Source organism: Trachypithecus francoisi, unplaced genomic scaffold (assembly GCF_009764315.1).
Source record: "Trachypithecus francoisi isolate TF-2019V2 unplaced genomic scaffold, Tfra_2.0 Lachesis_group12, whole genome shotgun sequence".
Lineage (NCBI taxonomy): Eukaryota > Metazoa > Chordata > Mammalia > Primates > Cercopithecidae > Trachypithecus > Trachypithecus francoisi.
This window is the reverse complement of record NW_022681457.1, coordinates 104,243,332-104,263,034: the sequence shown is the minus strand read 5'-3', so window position 1 is coordinate 104,263,034 and position 19,703 is coordinate 104,243,332. Positions and strand designations below refer to the sequence as shown.

The window sequence follows — 19,703 nt, the reverse complement described above, 5'->3', positions numbered from 1 at the left end:
TATCTGTTGTTGTAGTAACTTGAGTAGTTACATTTTGTTTATTTGTGACTAGGCAATTCTTTTTTAGATGACCAATTTGACCACAATTATAACATTTTCCCCCAAACGTTTTCACTTGTCCTCCTAAAGTAACTCCTGTGATTGCTTGAGCCATAAGCATAGCTTTATGCATAGCTCCTCCAATTCCATCGCAGGCTTTAACATACTCTGAGATTACATCTGTTCCTGCGGGAATCCTTCCTTTTAATGGCTTAATGGCTGATTGACAATCTGGATTGGCGTTTTCATATGCCATCAACTCCACTATGACCTTACGGGCATTCTCATCGGTAATTGACTTTTGAGCAGCATCCTGAAGTCTTGCTACAAAATCAGGGTAGGGCTCTTTTGAGCCTTGTCTTACTGTATTAAAGGATGGGCAGGCAGTTCCTGGGTCTTGGATTTTCTCCCAGGCCCTAAGGCAGATAGCCCTGATTTGCTCAATGGCCTCATTTGACATTATTGCTTGTTGGTCAACAGTGTTCCAATTTTGACCTATTCCTAATAGTTGATCTGCATCTATGTTAATTGGAGGATTGGCAGTCCTATTTCTTCGGACCTGCACTTGTGCCCCATCAATCCACCAAGTCTTAAATTGTAAAAATTGAGAGGGTGAGAGTGATGACTTTGCCAGAATCTCCCAATCATAAGGAATGAGTCTATGTCCATGAGTAATGGAATCTAATAATGTTCTCATGTAAGGAGAGTTGGGTCCATATTGTTTTACTCCTTCTTTCATCTCTTTTAGTATTTTTATAGAAAAGGACTGATATCTGGCTTCAGCTACGGGAGGCTCTCCCTCTTGGGCCCCTTCTCCAGGTGGTCTTGCTTCTAATATTACTGGGAATTGCCACACCTCAATATCTCCCTGTTTTCTTGCTTCATTAATAATTTTATGTATTGCACTACCCTGTGTACTAGGCGGTGCTGTAGGATTAAATCTCATGGTGGGCGGCTGAGGATATGGCGCCTTGCCCTGTGGCACTGGAAATGCTCCTGGCTGTCCATACAGATTTTCCGGAGGCTGCAGATACTGCAGTTCAGCTGGCGGCCAGTACTGATAGGCTACTGGCGGCTGGGTCTTACTTTCTACTGCTGATATTGTGGACACTGTATTTGGATTGGCATTGCCGTGACAGAGACTCTATCTTTCTCTATTTGATTTTCTTTCGGAGTTTGTACTTGTTTAACCTGCATTTGAGGTTCTAAGATTGCAGGCATCTGAGCTGTTGTAAGAGGAGTTGGCCATCGTGGTTTAGACTCTGATGGCTCTGCTAATTTTGGATCTTTTTTCTCTAATTTTAACGTTTCAGGATATATTACCTCCTGTAATTGATTATCGTCAACATTTTGCGTTGACCGAGCCATTACCGGCTCTGCTACACATTCACAGTGTGAACTTTCTTTTCCTTTCCGGGATTGTATCCCTGCCTCTTTTTCACAATCTACTGCACAGCTTTTAGGGACATTAGAAATTGAAATGTTATCTTCTTCTGTTTGCAACGGTTTTAAAGCTACTTTAACAATGACCCAATCATTCCATACTGTAAGTGGGATGATTTTACCTTCCCTACTTGCTTGTTTTAATTCTTTGCCAATTTTTTCCCAATCTTTTAGATCTAAAGTTCCCTGTTCTGGAAACCATGGACAAAACTGTTCTATTGTTTGAAAGAGCGTAATTAGATTTTTGGTAGACACTTTAACTCCCCCTCTTTTTAAGAGAATTTTTATAAAGCTGCGAGAAGAGGCATATTTACTTTTAGTTTGCCCCATTGTTACCCTAGGTTCTTCCGAGCGCACAAGCTTACCGCAAGGCTGACTGTAGACGTACTCGGGAGTCGCTCGTCGACTTGTCCTCAATGACCACGCTCCAGCGTACCTTCACCTTAGAGAAAAGCCCCACGTTGGGCGCCAGATGAAGGGGTGGCCTGCCCCTCCACACCTGTGGGTGCTTCTCGTTAGGTGGAACGAGAGACTTGAGAAAAGAAATAATACACAGAGACAAAGTATAGAGAAAGAAAAGCAGGGCCCAGGGGACCGGTGCTGTGCTTACAGAGGACCCACACCGGCACCGGTCTCTGAGTTCCCTCAGTATTTATTGCTCAAAAGATAAGGGAGTAAATCAGCAGTAAGACATACAGATACACGGAGATGTTCCATTTCCCAGGGACGGGCAGGAGACAGATGTTTTTCTTTTACTGAGATTTAAGAGAATGGCACCGACCTTCAACCACAATGCAGGCTTTAAGCATTTGCCTAACAAAGCACATTCCTTACAGCCCAAAATCTTTTCAACTTTAATTAGCACAGCGATGTCTCTAGCAAGGACAAGATTGGGGGTAGAGTCACAGATTAACAGCATCTCAAATACAGAGGCAAATGGAGTCTCTTAAATTTACTTCTTTCTATATAAACATAGTAACAAGCTGACCTCTCTTTTCCCCACAGTTAACACCACATTCCCCTTGCACCCTGGAGATTGAGCCCAGAGAAGAACAGAGGGGACACATTCCAAGACAGACCCCCAGTGGATGCCTGAAGCCACAAATAGTAACAGACCCTATATATACTGTGTTTTTTCTTTTTGTTTGTTTTTTTTGTTTGTTTGTTTGTTTGTTTTTGAGACGGAGTCTCGCTCTGTCGCCCAGGCTGGAGTGCAGTGGCGTGATCCGGCTCACTGCAAGCTCCGCCTCCCAGGTTCACGCCATTCTCCTGCCTCAGCCTCCCAAGTAGCTGGGACTACAGGCGCCCGCCACCACACCCAGCTAATTTTTTTTTTTTTGTATTTTTAGTAGAGACGGGGTTTCACCGTGTTAGCCAGGATGGTCTCGATCTCCTGACCTTGTGATCCACCCGCCTCAGCCTCCCAAAGTGCTGGGATTTCAGGCTTGAGCCACCACGCCCGGCCCCTGTGTTTTTTCTTATACACACATACCTATGGTAAAGTTTAATTTATAAATTAGGCACAGTAAAAAATTAAAGATAATAACTAATAAAATAGAATAATTATGACAATATACTGTAATAAAAGTTATGGGCATGTGGCCTCTCTCTCTCTCTGTCTTCTCTCTAAATATCTTCTTGTACTCACCTATTCTCAGACTGTGGATAACTGAAATTGTAGAAAGCAAAACTGTGGATAAGATTGGGGCTACTGTAACTCAGCCAAGGACTCAAGTGGTAGACCTGGAACCTAGGCAGTCTGATTCTAGGGTGTCTCCACCTATGTTCTGCCACTTGGGATGGATAGGATGGATGGGTGGACGGATGGATGGATGGACAAATGGATTGAAGGATGGGTAGGGGAGTCATCAGATGTGTTCTCCAACACCATGTACAGTACCTGGCACATAGCAAGGTAAACATTTGCTAGTAAGTGAATAATGAATGTCAGTGCCAGTGTTGGTGTTGCCTTAGGTTATTGTCTTTCCAGGTGTTGTATCTGATGCTGGCCTCATATGTTTGTCTCACTTGGCTGAATAGAAAATCCAAGAGAGGTCCCAAGCAACTAGCCCCTCACCCCAACATCATCCGGGTTCTCCGCGCTTTCACCTCTTCCGTGCCGCTGCTACCCGGGGCCCTGGTTGACTACCCTGATGTGCTGCCCCCACGCCTCCACCCTGAAGGCCTGGGCCACGGCCGGACGCTGTTCCTCGTTATGAAGAAGTAAGTGGCAGTGGTGCGGCAGGGCCTTGGAGCTGCTACATCTCCCAAGGGGAGGTGGTCCCTGCCCTCCACGCACACCTTGACCGGGGGGTTTCGGAGAACAGGGTCATCACCCTTCGGGAGACAAAAGCTATGCAGAGGGAGCATATCTGCCCTGGAGAGCATTTTCCCTGTGGGACAATTTTTCATGGAAACAAACTCTCATCTTCATCCAGAACATACTTGTCACCTAGTCCTTTTGGTCCATTTGACTGGTAACCTTTTCTGTGGCTGGCCTTATCTGTTTTTAACATAAAAACAGTCCTCCTTCCTCACCCTCTGTATCCCCTCACTTTGCTATAGTGGGCGTTTTATTTTAAGGAAATAATTATCTGCACCGTTACTTTGAACATAGGGAGCCCCAGTCCTTACTTCCTAATTTCAGGATGGTGAGTGGGAGAGAAGAGAAAGGATGCTGGGGGATGCTGGGGAAAATGGGAGTCAAAATGCTCCTAGAAGGGGGAGAGGAACAACCTAACCCAAACAGTGATTAAGGTATTAGGAGGCCAGGCATGGTGACTCACGCCTGTAATCCCAGCACTTTGGGAGGCCAGGGTGGGTAGATCACTTGAGGTCAGGAATTTGAGACCAGCCTGGCCAACATGGCAAAACTGCATCTCTACTAAAAATACAAAAATTAGCCTGGTGTGGTGGCGGGCACCTGTAATCCCAGCTACTTGGGAGGCTGAGGTAGGACAATTGCTTGAACCTAGAAGGTGAAGGTTGCAGTGAGCCGAGATCATGCTACTGCACTCCAGCCTGGCAACAGAGTGAGACTCCATCTCAAAAAAAAAAAAAAAAAGGTATTGGAAGTTGTCGATGTGTGGTAGCCAGAGGCCCTGTCCCCTCTCCACCAGCTATCCCTGTACCCTGCGCCAGTACCTTCGCGTGAATACACCCAGCCCCCGCCTCGCCACCATGATGCTGCTGCAGCTGCTGGAAGGCGTGGACCATCTGGTTCAACAGGGCATCGCGCACAGAGACCTGAAATCTGACAACATCCTTGTGGAGCTGGACCCAGGTAGGAACCTACTGCACCATCAGAGCTGTCCAGGGGCCCTAGAGGGTGGATCAGGAGCATTTAGGACCGACTCTTAGGTCCTCTCTGGTTTTGTCTTCTAAGTCATATCTTCATTGAGCTCTGTACGTGAGAGGTGAGCAATCTCTCCCTCAGAACGGGGGTTTTTGTTCTCTCTTTGCAGAGAGACAGCACTTCCCAAGTTCCTTTCTGTTGCCCACTTAAAGAACAAGGACCTCAGTGCTGCAAGTTTTCCTAGATAAATAAAGAGACCAGGCACAGTGGCTCACACCTGTAATCCCAACACTTTGGGAGGCTAGGGTGGGAGGATTGCTTGAGGCCAGGAGTTTAAGACCAGCCTGGGAAACAGAATGAGATCCCTTCCCTACAAAAAAAAAAAAAAAAATATATATATATATATATATATATATATGTGTGTGTGTGTTTTAAATTAGCCAGAAAAAAAGTTAGCCAGGCATGGTGGCATGCACCTGTAGCCCCAGCTACTTGGGAGGCTGAGGTCAGAGGATCACTTTAGACTTGGAGTTAAGAGTCTGCAGTGAGGTATGAATGTGCCACTGTACTCCAGCCTGGGCAGCAGAGTGAGATCCTGTCAAAAAAAATTAATAAAGTAAAAGAGAAGTAGACTTTAGCTCATTATATAAAATAATTTTCGGCCGGGTGCGGTGGCTCACACCTGTAATCCCAGCACTTTGAGAGGCCGAGGCAGGTGGATCACCAGGTCAAGAGATTGAGACCATCCTGGCCAACATGGTGAAACCCCATCTCTACTAAAAATACAAAAATTAGCTGGGTGTGGTGGCACATGCCTGTAGTCCCAGCTACTCGGGAGGTTGAGGCAGGAGAATTGCTTGAACCCGGGAGGCGGAGGTTATAGTGAGCCGAGATTATGCCACTGCACTCCAGCCTGGTGACAGAGAGAGACTCCGTCTCAAAATAAGTAAATAAAACTTTCAAACAATGAAAGCTGTCCAAATGTAAGCCCAATTGCCTTTGGAAATGAGCTGCCCACCACTGGAAGCATTCAAGTAGAAGCTGAATGGCCACTTGCCTGTGAAAATTGTAAAGGAGAGTCATACATCTGATACATTTTTGATCTAGAAGATTTAAAATAATTGACTAGAGGAACTGGCATGATTGATTGATTGACTGAGACAGAGTCTTGCTCTGTTGCCCAGGCTGGATGGAGTGCAGTGGCACCATCTCAGCTCACTGCAGCTTCCACCTCCCAGGGATTCTCCTGTCTCAGCCTCTCGAGTAGCTGGAATTACAGGCATACACCACCATGCCTGGCTAGTTTTTTTTGTATTTTTAGTAGAGAAGGGGGTTTCACCATGTTGGCCAGGCTGGTCTTGAACTCCTGACCTCAGGTAATCTATCCGCCTTGGCCCCCCAAAATGCTGGGGATTACAGGCCACCATGCCCGGCAATAACTGATTCTTTTTTTTTTTTTTTTTGAGATGGAGTCTCGCTCTGTCGCCCAGGCTGGAGTGCAGTGGCGCGATCTCGGCTTACTGCAAGCTCTGCCTCCTGGGTTTATGCCATTCTCCTGCCTCAGCCTCCCGAGTAGCTGGGACTGCAGGCGCCCGCCATCTCGCCCGGCTAGTTTTTTGTTTTTTTTTTAGTAGAGACGGGGTTTCACCGTGTAAACCAGGATGATCTCGATCTCCTGACCTCGTGATCCATCTCGGCCTCCCAAAGTGCTGGGATTACAGGCTTGAGCCACTGCGCCCGGCCAATAACTGATTCTTAATGCACCTGGTTCTTACGTTTGGATTTGGGGTTTCAAATTCAAATCAAAGACTCTTGGGGCATAAAGGGCCCTTGGGAGATCATTTGAACCAAGCTGTAGCTCTAGCTTTGGTCTTGGGGACAGCTCCAGTTGCTAGAACATTATCTAAATTGAGCCACACTCTTACACAGTCCTTTGCCTGGGGATTTTGCAGCCCATACTTCCTGGAGGCATTTCCGTGTTCACACAGCAGGCCCTTCTGATCAGCTCTCAGGCCTTGCTGGCCTCCTGGGCCAACACTGAGCCATTAGCCCCTGTCAGCCATGTCTTGCTGGTGGCTTTAGTAGGGACATAGGAGGGCCTCTTGGAGGGAAGGAGGGGAGGAGAATCGATCACTTTGCTTGCTTCTTCCCAGACGGCTGCCCCTGGCTGGTGATCGCAGATTTTGGCTGCTGCCTGGCTGATGAGAGCATCGGCCTGCAGTTGCCCTTCAGCAGCTGGTATGTGGATCGAGGCGGAAACGGCTGCCTGATGGCCCCGGAGGTGAGTCCCGAGCATGTCATGCGCCATCGGCAGCCCTTCCCCCACGCGTCCACAGAGTGCAGAAGGAGACTTGATGCCTGTGATCACCCAACACCTCCATCTTTTCTGATCCATAATTTGGCACAAGTTCTTTCCCTGCCACTTCGCTTTCCTCCGACTTTCCCTCATGTTCCAGGGCAGTGTGAGTCCTGTCACATAAACCAGGCGGTCTAAGCAGACCCCTTCTGAGTCTGAGCCACAGCTCACTCAAGCTCCGGGTTCCTTGGGACAGAGTTCAGATTAGCCCATGAATCAGGTGACGTGCAGGACATGAAAAGGTTAGATAGGCGGGCAGCATGGTGTCTCACCCACTGCTTCTGAACAGGTGTCCACCGCCCGTCCTGGCCCCAGGGCAGTGATTGACTACAGCAAGGCTGATGCCTGGGCAGTGGGAGCCATCGCCTATGAAATCTTCGGGCTTGTCAATCCCTTCTACAGCCAGGGCAAGGCCCACCTTGAGAGCCGCAGCTACCAAGAGGCTCAGCTACCCGCACTGCCTGAGTCGGTGCCTCCAGACGTGAGACAGCTGGTGAGGGCACTGCTCCAGCGAGAGGCCAGCAAGGTGAGGCTGTCTCGGGCTTCGAGGGGATGGTGTGGATGGAAACCTCTGTTCTCGTTGCAGAGTGAAAGTCAGGTTTGGGCCAGAGCCACAGTGACAGATCCTCTGTGTTACGAAGGTAAAGGCTAGTTACAGGAGAACAAAAAACATTTTAATGTAGATAGGAGTAGGAGCGCTAGTCACATCGTAGTCAGAATCCCAGCAGTTCGACTCCTGTGGCTTTTTTAGTTGCTTAAAAAGTTGTTCAGAGGCCAGACACGGTGGCTCACGCCTATAATCCCAGCACTTGGGGAGGCTGAGGTGGGCAGATCACTTGGGACCAGGAGTTCCAGACCAGCCTGGTCAACGTGGTAAAACCCCATCTGTAATAAAAATACAAAAATTAGCCAGGTGCCGTGGCGCATGCCTGTAATTCCAGCTACTCAGGAGGCTGAAGCAGGAGAATCACTTGAACCCGGGAGACAGAGGTTGCAGTGAGCCAAGATCGCACCACGGCACTCCGGCCTAGGTGACAGTGCAAGACTCCGTCTCAAAAAAAAAAAAAAAAAAATAGCTATTCAGAGAGAAAAGGATGTATTTTTGAGAAACGTTTAATGGAGATGTAGCATGGAAACAGCTGAGAACTGATCAGAGAGAGAGAGATGGAGAACATCTCCTGAGAGCAGATCTGGATGTTGTGAAATTGATATAAAGGAATGCATAGGCAGACCTATCTGAAGCCATAATTGGAGTGGCAGCTGGCTCAGGGGCAGGCTTAGTGCAAAGAGCCGAGCCATAACTGCATCCCAGCACTGTTCTGCCACTCCGTTAACCGCTCTCTGTAAGTGGCCGGCTATCTTGGTGCACAGTGAGGGTTAGAATAACAGGTGCAACCAGTTATGAAATGATAGGAGGCAACTTACCTGGTACAAGGGACCAGATAGCTGTGCACAAGAGGCACTGGGCTTTCCACCAGGGGGAAAGGCTATTTCAACAATGCATGCTACCCCATGCAGAGGTGTACATGTGGAAAAGCTTGGAGCACGGGGAGGGGGCAGGCAGTATTTGTCACCTGAGTGAAGGGCATCAGTAGGAGATAGGGTAGAGGAAGAACTGGGTTGGGACCAGAGAAAGGAAGACCCTCACTAACAAAGCAGGCTTTGGGTTGAGACAGCATTAACAGATGTTCTAACTTTAGCTTGCCTTCCTGTTGCAGAGACCATCTGCCCGAGTAGCTGCAAATGTGCTTCATCTAAGCCTCTGGGGTGAACAGATTCTAGCCCTGAAGAATCTGAAGTTAGATAAGATGGTTGGCTGGCTCCTCCAGCAATCGGCTGCCACTTTGTTGGCCAACAGGCTCACAGAGAAGTGTTGTGTGGAAACAAAAATGAAGATGCTCTTTTTGGCTAACCTGGAGTGTGAAACGCTCTGCCAGGCAGCCCTCCTTCTCTGCTCATGGAGGGCAGCCCTGTGATGTCCCTGCATGGAGCTGGTGAATTACTAAAAGAACTTGGCATCCTCTGTGTCGCGATGGTCTGTGAATGGTGAGGGTGGGAGTCAGGAGACAAGATGGCGCAGAGAGGGCTGGTTAGCCAGAAAAGGCCTCCGGCTTGGCAAATGGAAGAACTTGAGTCAGAGTTCAGTCTACAGTCCTGTGCTCACAGACATCTGAAAATTGAATGGCCAAGCCAGTCTAGTAGATGAAGCTGAACTGAGGAGGGGTAAGCCTGCATCCACGTAGAGGCTCCAGGCCAAGGCACTGGCTGTCAATGGCAGAGTTTGGCTGTGACCTTTGCCCCTAACATGAGGAACTCGTTTGAAGGAGGCAGCATAGCGTGTGTCTGCATTTGCCACCTGGACGAAGGCAGCTATCAGCATGGGTCAGCACGTTGTTACGGAGTGGGAAACGTCTGCATGAGGCCTGGGCCTCTGTATTCCCAAGCTGTGTGTTCTGGACCAGCTACTGAATTAATCTCACATAGCGAAAGTGACTGATGAGCAGTAAGTGTGGAGATTTACACTTGAGGGCTTCCCTCCTGACTAGCCTCTCTTACAGGAATTGTGAAATATTAAATGCAAATTTACAACTGCAGATGACGTATGTGCCTTGAACTGAATATTCGGCTTTAAGAAGGATTCGTACACTCTGAAGGTGAGAACATTTTGTGGGCAGGTATCAACATTGGGGAAGATATCTCACATCTAACTTGATACATGATTTTTAGGAACACAGCTATTGCCTAAATAAAGCAACGTCAACATGCAGTTAAGGTTCTCTTCAACTAAGCTGTTCTAGTTTTCTCTTCCCCAGCACTGTCACTCTAGATTTTCCATTTCAGTGATTCCCACCCCTCAGTCTACTAGCAACTTTCTTGTATCCTTTGAGGAGATGTTAGGAAGAATCATCATTTCACAGTTAAAGACAGTCTAGTCCTAGGCAAAATTTCATGAAGCCACTTAAGACTTTGTATCCAGTCATCACCAAACAGCAATCCCCACCCACAGCCGTTAGCAAAGCAGGACAGAGGCAAGGTGAAATTTGAGGGCGACGTCGCTTTTTATTTTAGAAATGAGAGGGACTGCACATATGAAAAATGCCAATTAGCAATTCGAAGTGGAAAAACTTACATAAAAATTATCCCAACTCCCACCCCTTGGCTCTCAGTGTTACATCTCCCGCAGAGGTAAAGTTGTGCCATTCTCCCATGGCTTTAAACAAAGCAAAATAAAACCACCAATCCTAATAACCCCCGCCCCACCCCATCTCCACGCTGTGCAGAGTCCCAGGGCTCTGGCCCCTCAGTCAGACTTCTCCTTCTCCTTCATGTGCAAGAAGACGATGCTGAAGATGAAGAGCCCCAGCATCATGGAGAAGGCACTGGTGTAGTAGGGGTAGGCCGAGGGGATGAAGCGCTCATACTGTGTGTGCTGGAGTGGCCGCACGGATACCTGCAGGACAGAGGTAGCAACACCTGGCCACTGCAGAGCCCAGGCAGGGCACATGCTAGCTGAAAACGGGCTGTCACCTATGGTTACCTGAGTGGAAGAGTACAGGTGTGTGTAGCCTAGCCGGTTGTAATCCACTTTAAACTGGAATACACCATACACATCGGGCAACTTGAACTGAACGCTGTATTTGCCACCTGCAGAAGAACCAACATGAATAACCGGGAGACTGAACGCTGTATTTGCCACCTGCGGAAGAACCAACGTGAATAACCGGGAGGGGTTTCCCAGAGCGTTTCCTGGTTGGGCCTCGGGAGCAAGTGAGGCCTGGGGCCGTTTCCGGCAGTATCCTTGTGCAGGAACTACCCTCACCTTTCTTCTTCAGGAAGGTCCTCACAAAAGGATCGATGCGGACAAACTCCAGCTGAATGTCATCGCCATCAAAGGGGACCCATTTCCCATTTGAGAGCTGCTGGATCACGATGCTGTACTCCTGAGATAAAAGGCCAGGTTAGCCACGGCTGACCGTGACTGGAGGTGTGCCACCACCTGCAGGCAGAGCTGCACTTAATTCCCACCTGACAAACATGGCAGGAACGCCCAGGAGTTCAGAAGACCTGCAAATGCCCCGCCACCTGGCCCTGATCAGTAACCAGTCTCTCTCCTCAGCAAGGTTAATCCCCCAACACAGCATCTCTGCTGCTTCTCTGAAGGCGCAAATGCCTTCACACGGTATTCAGGGCCCATCAAAGTCTGGACCTAGACCACCCTGCTGACCCGGAATGTGCCAGGCACTTTCAAGCATTCATGCTTCCATATTCGCTTTCTCTCACCTAACAAATTCTTCCTAATGACCTAACCGAAATGTCGTTTCTCTTATTAAGTCCAACTTCCTGGGCAGAGTTAATCAGTGAAGCCCCTCCCACTGCTGCCACCCTTAGCAAATACACATACCTCTTCAAAAGAAGGGCTCCTATTCGGACATCAGTTTTCATGCCAGGCTCTGCATTGAACCTGGCATGCTCGGGTGTAAGGATTAACTTCATCTTTATGTATGCCCTTTAGGCCAGCACAGAAGTGTTCAATAAGTGCTTCTGAGCTGAGCCCAGTCAGCTTGGCAAACCCTTGGGGCCCTCCCACCCCAAGCATCTCTTACCACTAGGTCAGTGACAGTGTAGGCATTGGGTGGGGCTGTCTCGCCCACCCGGTGATGGGACACAGGCCCCACACGGAGAACACCCTCCTCCTTGAACACCCAGCGGGAGAGGGCCACAGCTAGCTCATAGTTGCCTGTCTGGGAATACCTGCAGGAGGGAAACAGAAGAAGCCTGGGCACCAGAGCCACCTTCTTTCCAGTGGTGCCTGATGGGCAGGACCACTCATGTCCACCACGACAATGCCCTCGCAAAGTTCTGCCTGTAGGGACCCATGGTTAAAGGGAACACAGGAAAAAACGAAAAGATATGGGTGGTTGGGTGTTACTGCTCTGGGTGTCATTTGCACAACAAATACACAATTTTCTAAAAGGAACGGGGAGGTTAGGGATCTCTAGATGTCACTACTACCTTAAAGAATTGGAAGTGCCAATACCAGCAATATACCAATAAAGCCCTGAAAGAATCTGACAGCATCTGAAACACTCAGCCTCTGACACTTTGAGCTAAAAGCCTCCTCCTTCCCCTTCTGAGTCCTCCCCATATACACAGACTGCACCACCTGGATCCCCGGCCCCTAAGCCTCCTGGCAGCTACCTCTGGGAGCCAGGTGCTGCCTTCTGCACTGCTGAGTTGAAGAAGGAGTCGCTGAAGAAGTCGAGGGAGCCGCTGAAGATGACACGGGCATTGTTCCTGGCCTGGAGCCCAGCAATGAGGAGGGTGTTCTTCCCCACCGCATGTGGATACTGGGAACAAAATAAGGCTGTGACCCAAGCAGTTCCAAGTAAGGGAAAAGTGGCCACGCCTCCCGAGCAAGAGGACAGCAGGCCAGACCAAAACGACCCTGAAGGGGAAGCCTGAGACCACACCGCTTCTGCCCATGCCCCACTCCACCAACTCGTCACTTCCTCCACCTCAGCCAAATGTGCTGTTCTGCTGCATTCTTATTTCAAAGGCTCAAGGTTGTGACGCCCTTACCTGAGTGATAGGCTTATCTGGGAAGAAGGAGTAAGAGGTGGAGGAGCCCGTCAGGATGTCCAACACCAAAGGGTTATCAGGATCAGCCACCATCCTGCAGGAGGACGAGAGCAACCCAACACTGGCCCCAGGAACTGAGTCCAAGGACATGGGATCCCCGAGAGCCAGTTCTTCCCAGGAATGAATCCTTTTTTCTTAATTGTCAACCACTTAGCTGTTGTCTTGCTTTAACAATGGAGTTTGACTTTTTGTTTTGTTTTGAAGACAGATCTCACTCTGTCACCCAGGCTGGAGTGCAGTGGCACGATCTTGGCTCACTGCAACCTCCGCCTCCCGGGTCCAAGACATTCCCTTGCATCAGCCTCCCAAGTAGCTGGGATTACAGGCACACACCACCATGCCCAGCTAATTTTCGTATTTTTAGTAGAGACAGGGTTTTACCATGTTAGCCAGGCTAGTCTCGAACTCCTGAACTCAGGGGATCTGAGCCTCAGCCTCCCAAAGTCCTGGGATTACAGGCATGAGCCACTGCGCCCAGCCAAATATTTTTTTGTGTGTGTTAAGAGAGGAGCTCTCACTATGTTGCCCAGGCTGGTCTCAAACTCCTGGCCTCAAGTGATCCTCCTGCCTAGGCCTTCCCAAAGTGCTGGGATTACAGGTGTGAGCCACTGTACTTGGCCTTGACTTAATATAATAAATTAATCCCATCTATATACCCCCAAAGAATCACAATTTTGGCTTGATTTCCCAAAAAAATTAAGTGACCCCCTTATTCCCCTAGGTTTCTGCTGGTCTCTTCCTGCTCACTCACCCAACACCTCGAAAGAGGATGGGATTTAGAGATGATTTCCCAACGATGGTTGGGGCCTTCAGCAGGTTCTCAGTGTCAGCCACGATTAGCGTATGCTGCGAAGAGCAGATGGAAAGGTGGGTGGTCAGGAAAAGGTTCCTGAAGCCGGGGAGAACCTCCTCACGCCCTCTTGGTTTTTGGCTAGGCAGAGCTTTGCCATATGTCCCTGAAACCTGGAGGGTGACAGGCCTGATTACCTGGCCAAGGTCTGAGATGTCATAGTTGTGATGGTCAATGACAGCCGTTTTCTCCTCATCAAACTCGATCCCGCACTCACTGCCCAGCTCTCGAAGAGGGTCACCTGCAGAGACCCAAGAGACACCTGGCTGAGCGCTTACAGGGGGACCTTGGGCCAAGTGTCCTGGCTTCTTTGTGACTCCCTCTCTGCCAGTCAGCCCCAGTGCCCTGCAGCTTCATCCGGCTGGGCTCAGCCCCGAATGGACCGCTGGACAGCAGCGTGGTGTTCTGCCTCCAAGAGTCACAATCTGAACTGATAAAACAGTTCCCTCACTGACTCCCCAGCTAAGGCCCACCCAGTGAATGCTAATTTGGCAGCTTCTGTTTGTAATGCTCTCCAACTCCCTGGAGAAGTGGAAAGCACCAGAACCTCCCAGGTCGGACTCACCAATGTCTGAGCTGGCAGCTACCAGCACACTGCCTCCACCGTCAATAAAGGCACTGATGGTCTCCACATTGATGTTGCCTCCAAAATCTGAAAGCAGGCACCAGACACAGTGACCCAGAGGTCTCCTCGCCCCGCTCCTCTTGACACTGGCAGGGAGGGGATATGAAGGGCAGAGCAGCCAGGATCACTCACAGAGCAGCACCCTCTAGGGGCCACAATGAGGGAGAGGTTACGAGCACCACATCACAGAACGGGAAAGGCCCCATCCTTCCAGCGTGAAGACTCAAAATTATGGCTCGGACTTAGAAACTTCTGAAGGTTTGGAGGAAACAGTCAAACATCCACTAATTGCACTGGTCAAGTAAGCTGTATGTATTTCAACTCACATAGGAAATACGCATTTGGAAATGCTGTACTGCCCATATTTCATCTCATCACCTGCACCTTTCACACTAGTGACGCTGATCACTGGAGTCAGTTTCCAGAGCCTGTCAACTCCACTCCGTCTAAATGGTTTGAGGAAGAGCACTTCTGCATCGCTGGTGATGCCGTCACTTGACACCAGTACTCCCTGGTCTGGCATTAATCCATTTTTCCTTATTAATCCTACAGATTCTATCCATGACATCCACAACAGAGCCACCCAGTACACTGCTTTTTAAAAAGTGATCACTAAAAGGGCTCATTAATTTCCAACATTTGTAACTGTGAGATCCTATCCTTTTTTGGTCAATGAATTGGGTCATGTGACTACTGCCATAAACATCTAAAACTAGCACTGGGTGGGGCTATTTGAGGCTCCAGAGTCTCCCCAAAGTGTACTCTGATGTTCAACCTAAGGTAATGAAGGAAGTGCTCGGTAATCCATCTATTCATTAAATGAGTAATTATGTGAGCCGAGAAGAAAAACAAAGTGGACAGTGTGGGAGGGGAGCTCTTGTGCCAAGGCTGTTTAGGGAAGACCTGCAAGTGGCATCTGAGAAGATGTAAGCGTGAGCCAGGCAGTCTGGGGGGTCAGAGGATTCCCAGCATAGTGAATACCAGGTACAAAGTCCCCAAGGCGGGTGGGCACAGTCACTAGCAAGGGGCCCAGTGTGGCTTAGCTGGAAAGAAAGGAGTGAGCAGCAGGAGGTAAGGCCGGGTGAAGTGAGGGCCTGGGCTGCGCAGGGCTCTGCACCCCACACAAGGGCCCTATCATGGGGAGCTGCTGGAGGATTCTGAGCAGGAGCCTAGCAGGATCTCCTTCCTATTTTTGAAGGATGATCCTGGCAGCAGGGTAGAGACTAGGGTACGAGGGTGAGAGTGGCCGTGGTGATGGGTTAGAAGGCCACTGTGAAAATCTAGGCGGTGAAGAGTGCTGAGCTGACCGTGCAGCAGCAACAGAGGGAGGCGCAGCAGGCTTCCACGCCTTCTGAGGGCACAGCCGTAGGGCCTGCTGATGCTTCGACAGGGGCCTCAGAAACGCTCCAAGGAGTCTGGCTGAGCAACCGGAAGGATGGATGTGCCAATTTCTGAGACTGGACAGAGAAGTGTGTCCACTAGACCCTCAGTAGCAGGTGGAAATAACTTTGTAAAGATCTGAATAGAAGAGTCCTGTGTCCTGAGGGGTAATCTTCAGCAGAAAATAAAAGTGCCTTACCTGACCTTCAGGCATACACAGAAGCTCCTGTACTCTCTACCTCTGCCTCTCATGCTACATTCAAAAAGCCATCTATCCACTCTCCTTCAGAGAGGCCAGGCAGTCTTAAACATTCCTAAAGCAGCCTATTGGCACAGTGCAGTGGTTTGCAGTCTTGGGCGATTTTGCCCCTCAGAGCAATGTCTGGAGATATTTCTTCGCTGTCACATAACAGGGAAGTGGCTACCAGCATTAATGGGCAGAGGCCCAGGGTGCTGTTAAACACCCTACAGTACACAGGACAGCCTCACTGTAAAAAATTATCCAGTCTGAAATGTCAAGAGTGCACCTGTTGAGGAACTCTTGTAAGGTAGAGAGAACACGGGCTTTGAAATTGAGACCACCTGGGGTTAAAACTAGGCAAATTCCTTCACCCTTCTGAACCCATTTCCCCATCTATAACAGGGATCCAGTTTTTCCCGGGCATAGAGGATGTGCTGAAAATTTCTTCCCTTGTAGCCATGACTGCCAGTGACCTGGGAGCCTTCCGATGTCAGAGAGGGCAAAGAAGCCACTGGAACATGGAGAGGGAAGCCAGGCCAGAACTCACAAACCTGAGAGAATGATAGTGACAGTACAGTGGTCATGGGACCAGGGCAGGGCCCTGGGAGCAGACACCAAACCCCTACACCCTGAACCCTACCCTGTAGCCTCCTCCCAAGGAATGCCTGAGGATTTCCTGCAGCAGCACCTTCCAAAGTGTGGGACCCACTCCACCAGAGGCAGAAAAGGCGGCAACAGGAATGCGGGAACCGGGCTTTAAATAACCTTGAATCTCAGAGACAGAAAGTTACTCCCCTTCCTTTTCAAGCTTTCTCCGTCAAAGAGAATGTCTTAGTTTGATACTAGTTGTTAGAACTTCGAATGCTTGCTAATCTCTTTTCAAGAGGGAACCTCAGGTTCAAAGCCTTCAGCAGGCAGCAGTATCTGGCTAGAACTTATGGATGTTGTTTTTATTCTATTTATAGTTACCTTCTAAGTACATCAAGTGACGACACTGGATTTCCATTTTCAGTGGTGATTCTGGGCTCACTATTGGTTCCCTTTTAAAATGTTATTTTAGTTTTTTTTTTTTTTCTTTTTTGAGACAGAGTCTTGCTCTGTCGCTTATGCTGGAGTGCAGTTGGCATGATCTCAGCTCACTGCAGCCCTGACCACCGAGGGTCAGCAATCCTCCCACTTCAGCTTCCCCAGTAGCTGGGACTACAGGCATGTGCCCCACGCCCAGCTCATTTTGTTCATTTTTTGTAGAGATGAGGTCTCACTATGTTGCCCAGGCTGGTCTCAAACTCCTGGACTCAAGCGATCCTTCTGCCTCGGCCTCCCAAAGTGATGGGATTACAGAGATAATCTATTGTACCTAGCCTTTTTAAAAAAATTTTTAACAGGTCAATTTGAAGAAAAATACTAGGTAGTTATTAGCACAGGAGATATGTAATATGGTAAAAACCATGAAGGATGTGTGCAAATGACTAAAGCTGGGGAAACACTGTTTTACATTCTCTGCCATTTCTCCCACCAACAGAATCCTCTCTCAGCACACTCCCGACCAGCCTCATTCACTGCCTCTTTCCTTCTAGTCGATACAAGCTGACAGTGCTTCCACTTCATCTTACATCCTGACACAGGGTTTGGTAACTCATTTCAGGTCTTTACTTTTATTTCCTCAAAAACAGACTGAAAGAACTCCTCGAGGGCAGACTCCCTATCCTTAAGATCTCCCCCAGTCCACTGTATGGTACCTATTTCAAAGTTTCAAACACAGTAAAAACTTGGCAAACCACCCATTACTACACTGAAGCCTCCATTCACCTGCCCAGTCATCTGAAGATTTCAACTTATACCAATGGGGGGTGACATCCGCCTAACTAATCTCGCCTTCAGAAAGCCAATTCCAAAAGCACATGTTGCAAGGGAGTTGGTAGTGACACAGTAAGTAACAGAAGCCTAGGAAAAATACTTGAGGGATTTGGTGGAACGGAATCTCACGTGAACTACAGAGAATAAACAAGCCACGTCCCAGTTATTCGAGAGTCTGAGGGAGGATCCCTTGAGCCTGGGAGGTAAAGGCTGCAGTGTGCCATGATCGCACCACTGCACTCAGCCTGGGGGACAGAGCAAGACCCTGTCTCAAAAAAAAAAAAAAAGGCACCAATGAAGAACTTTCTAAGCTTCATCAACTGAAGGGAGGAAGGTAGTCCTGTCTTACTTAGGGATAACTTGAGTCTTTTGAGAAAAAGATAAACTGAAGCAAATAAGAGAATGACTAACATGCTCACCAAAAAAGTATGGCAAAAGAGAAACAGCCAAGGAGCTGGGGATGTTCAGCCTGGAGGAGAAACAACTGAATAAGCTATGACTATGTGGAGGCTATGCCTCCAAGTGAGATAAGCATTAGATCTATTCTCTAAGGTGCTGGGGAGCTTAAGAACAAAATAAAGCAGGAGACAGTATTTGCTTAATATAAGAATTTCTTAACAGAATTGTTCAGTGGTGGAGTGGATTGCCTCGTAAAACAGGAATACTCAAGTATAAATTGGATAATCTAGCCAAGATATTCATTCTGTTAAACGACTAGCCCTCTGCGAGGCTGCTGGACGTATCTATCCAGCCTCAAATGGGAGGAGGGGTAGACTGGTAGATAATTGCTAAGGCTCTTTTTTCAGCCCAAGGCTATGAATCTATCCGAATTCTTAAGATCAACTGCCACAATGCACAATGCCTCTTTAGAGCAATCCATATTAATAACAGGCCATTTCCTCTTTCCACCCAGGGAAACCAACCCAGGAGATTTCCATCTTTCTGTCAGGCCCTTTACAGAGTAAACTCCCTTCTCAGTAGAGCAGCAGGGTCCTGGGTTCCATGGTCTGCAGCAACACTTGACTCCATAATCCTTAGCTGTGTCTTTCAGAAAGATCTCCCCTCCTAGGTTCAGGTCAGAAATGAGCATTTTTCTCATCTCCGTGGTAGCAGCGCCCATCCTATCACCCAGGACATGCCCAAGAAACAGAAGAAAGCAATCCATCAGTCCCGGGTCTCGAATCCCAGTGCTGGGGCGACGCGGAACCCTTACCTTCTACCGAGGGGGAGAAAATGATGAGATTGTCATAGAGGAATTCTCCATACTTTATGAGAGACAAGCTGGGGTCATCAGCGGTCTTGAATGTGAGCTCAAAGCCCCGGTCTGGACAAGAAAAAACAGGTAGTTGAGGAAGACGGGACGCGAAGGGAAACCCCTGCTGCAGACTTCGCGGACCCGCACCCCAAGCGGCAGGCCAGACCCGGGCAGCCTGCTCCAGGAAAGGCAGTGGGGAGGAGAGTGGTCAATGCCCTCGATGCCGTAACAACCCCAGACCCCCACACGCTCCTCCCTCAGACCCCGCTCTCACCCTTCAGGCTCCGGAAGAAAAGCGAATGAGTCTCCCGCACGTTGAGGTTGTCCAGCAGCACTAAGGTGCGGGGTCCGCTGGCGCAAACCGCACCAAGCAAGGGCAGCAGCAACCAAAAGAGGGCCCAAGCCCGGGCCGCGGTGCTGGGCTCCATCTTCCTCCTCCTACCAAAATACCCCGCACCTGGACACCGGAAGTACCCCGTCTACGGTAGCCCAATCGCGGCTCGTGGCCGTGGAGTATCACCCGGAAGTGATCGGCATACGCCGGGGGTAGGCGCCAGAGCCGTAGCTTTGGCAGTAAGGAGCGCAGAGTACAACCGGAAATGTCCTGATGGGAGGCGGATTCCTTGAACCCTATTGGTGAGAGTGTATCAAGGCCCCGCCTCCCTAAAGAAAAGGTTCAATCCTAAAGAGACAGCTCTGCAGCCGCGGCCAATCAACGAGGC

General features: G+C 49.1%; 2 protein-coding genes across 3 annotated transcripts in view; one reads left to right on the top strand and one right to left on the bottom strand.

The window, feature by feature from the left end:
• The window catches only part of PINK1 (PTEN induced kinase 1), a 28,011-nt gene extending 18,259 nt beyond the window's left edge, over positions 1 to 9,752 (top strand). Inside the window, exons 4-8 of the mRNA XM_033228001.1 lie at positions 3,523 to 3,705; positions 4,602 to 4,765; positions 6,931 to 7,058; positions 7,423 to 7,659; positions 8,852 to 9,752. Of these exons, the coding sequence (XP_033083892.1) occupies positions 3,523 to 3,705; positions 4,602 to 4,765; positions 6,931 to 7,058; positions 7,423 to 7,659; positions 8,852 to 9,109 (970 nt within the window). The 3' untranslated portion in view covers positions 9,110 to 9,752. The remainder of the gene's footprint in view (positions 1 to 3,522; positions 3,706 to 4,601; positions 4,766 to 6,930; positions 7,059 to 7,422; positions 7,660 to 8,851) is intronic.
• A 416-nt stretch (positions 9,753 to 10,168) lies between these two features.
• DDOST (dolichyl-diphosphooligosaccharide--protein glycosyltransferase non-catalytic subunit) lies at positions 10,169 to 19,597 on the bottom strand. 2 transcript variants are annotated; one of them, XM_033228003.1, is made up of 11 exons: positions 19,256 to 19,597; positions 18,940 to 19,050; positions 14,189 to 14,275; positions 13,761 to 13,864; positions 13,525 to 13,619; positions 12,714 to 12,807; positions 12,333 to 12,481; positions 11,738 to 11,885; positions 10,954 to 11,074; positions 10,672 to 10,830; positions 10,169 to 10,584 (listed from the first exon to the last, which is right to left on the bottom strand). In XM_033228003.1, the coding sequence occupies exons 1-10, from the start codon at positions 19,407 to 19,409 to the stop codon at positions 10,721 to 10,723; spliced, it is 1,173 nt and encodes a 390-aa protein (XP_033083894.1). In that variant the 5' UTR covers positions 19,410 to 19,597; the 3' UTR covers positions 10,169 to 10,584; positions 10,672 to 10,720. The 2 variants fall into 2 exon arrangements, with proteins under 2 accessions (XP_033083894.1, XP_033083893.1); XM_033228002.1 differs by having other exon boundaries at positions 10,672 to 10,778.
• Between the last annotated feature and the right edge of the window lie 106 nt (positions 19,598 to 19,703).

What these genes read in the sequence shown, in the direction of transcription:
- DDOST (XM_033228002.1), bottom strand. Translation starts at nt 19,409, where the DNA reads ATGGAGCCCAGCACCGCGGCCCGGGCTTGGGCCCTCTTTTGGTTGCTG. An exon ending in ACATCTCAGACCTTGGCCAG is followed by an intron (nt 13,620 to 13,760) that starts GTAATCAGGCCT and finishes TGCTCTTCGCAG; the next exon opens with CATACGCTAATCGTGGCTGA. An exon ending in GCAGCACCTGGCTCCCAGAG is followed by an intron (nt 11,886 to 12,332) that starts GTAGCTGCCAGG and finishes TCCCTCCTGCAG; the next exon opens with GTATTCCCAGACAGGCAACT.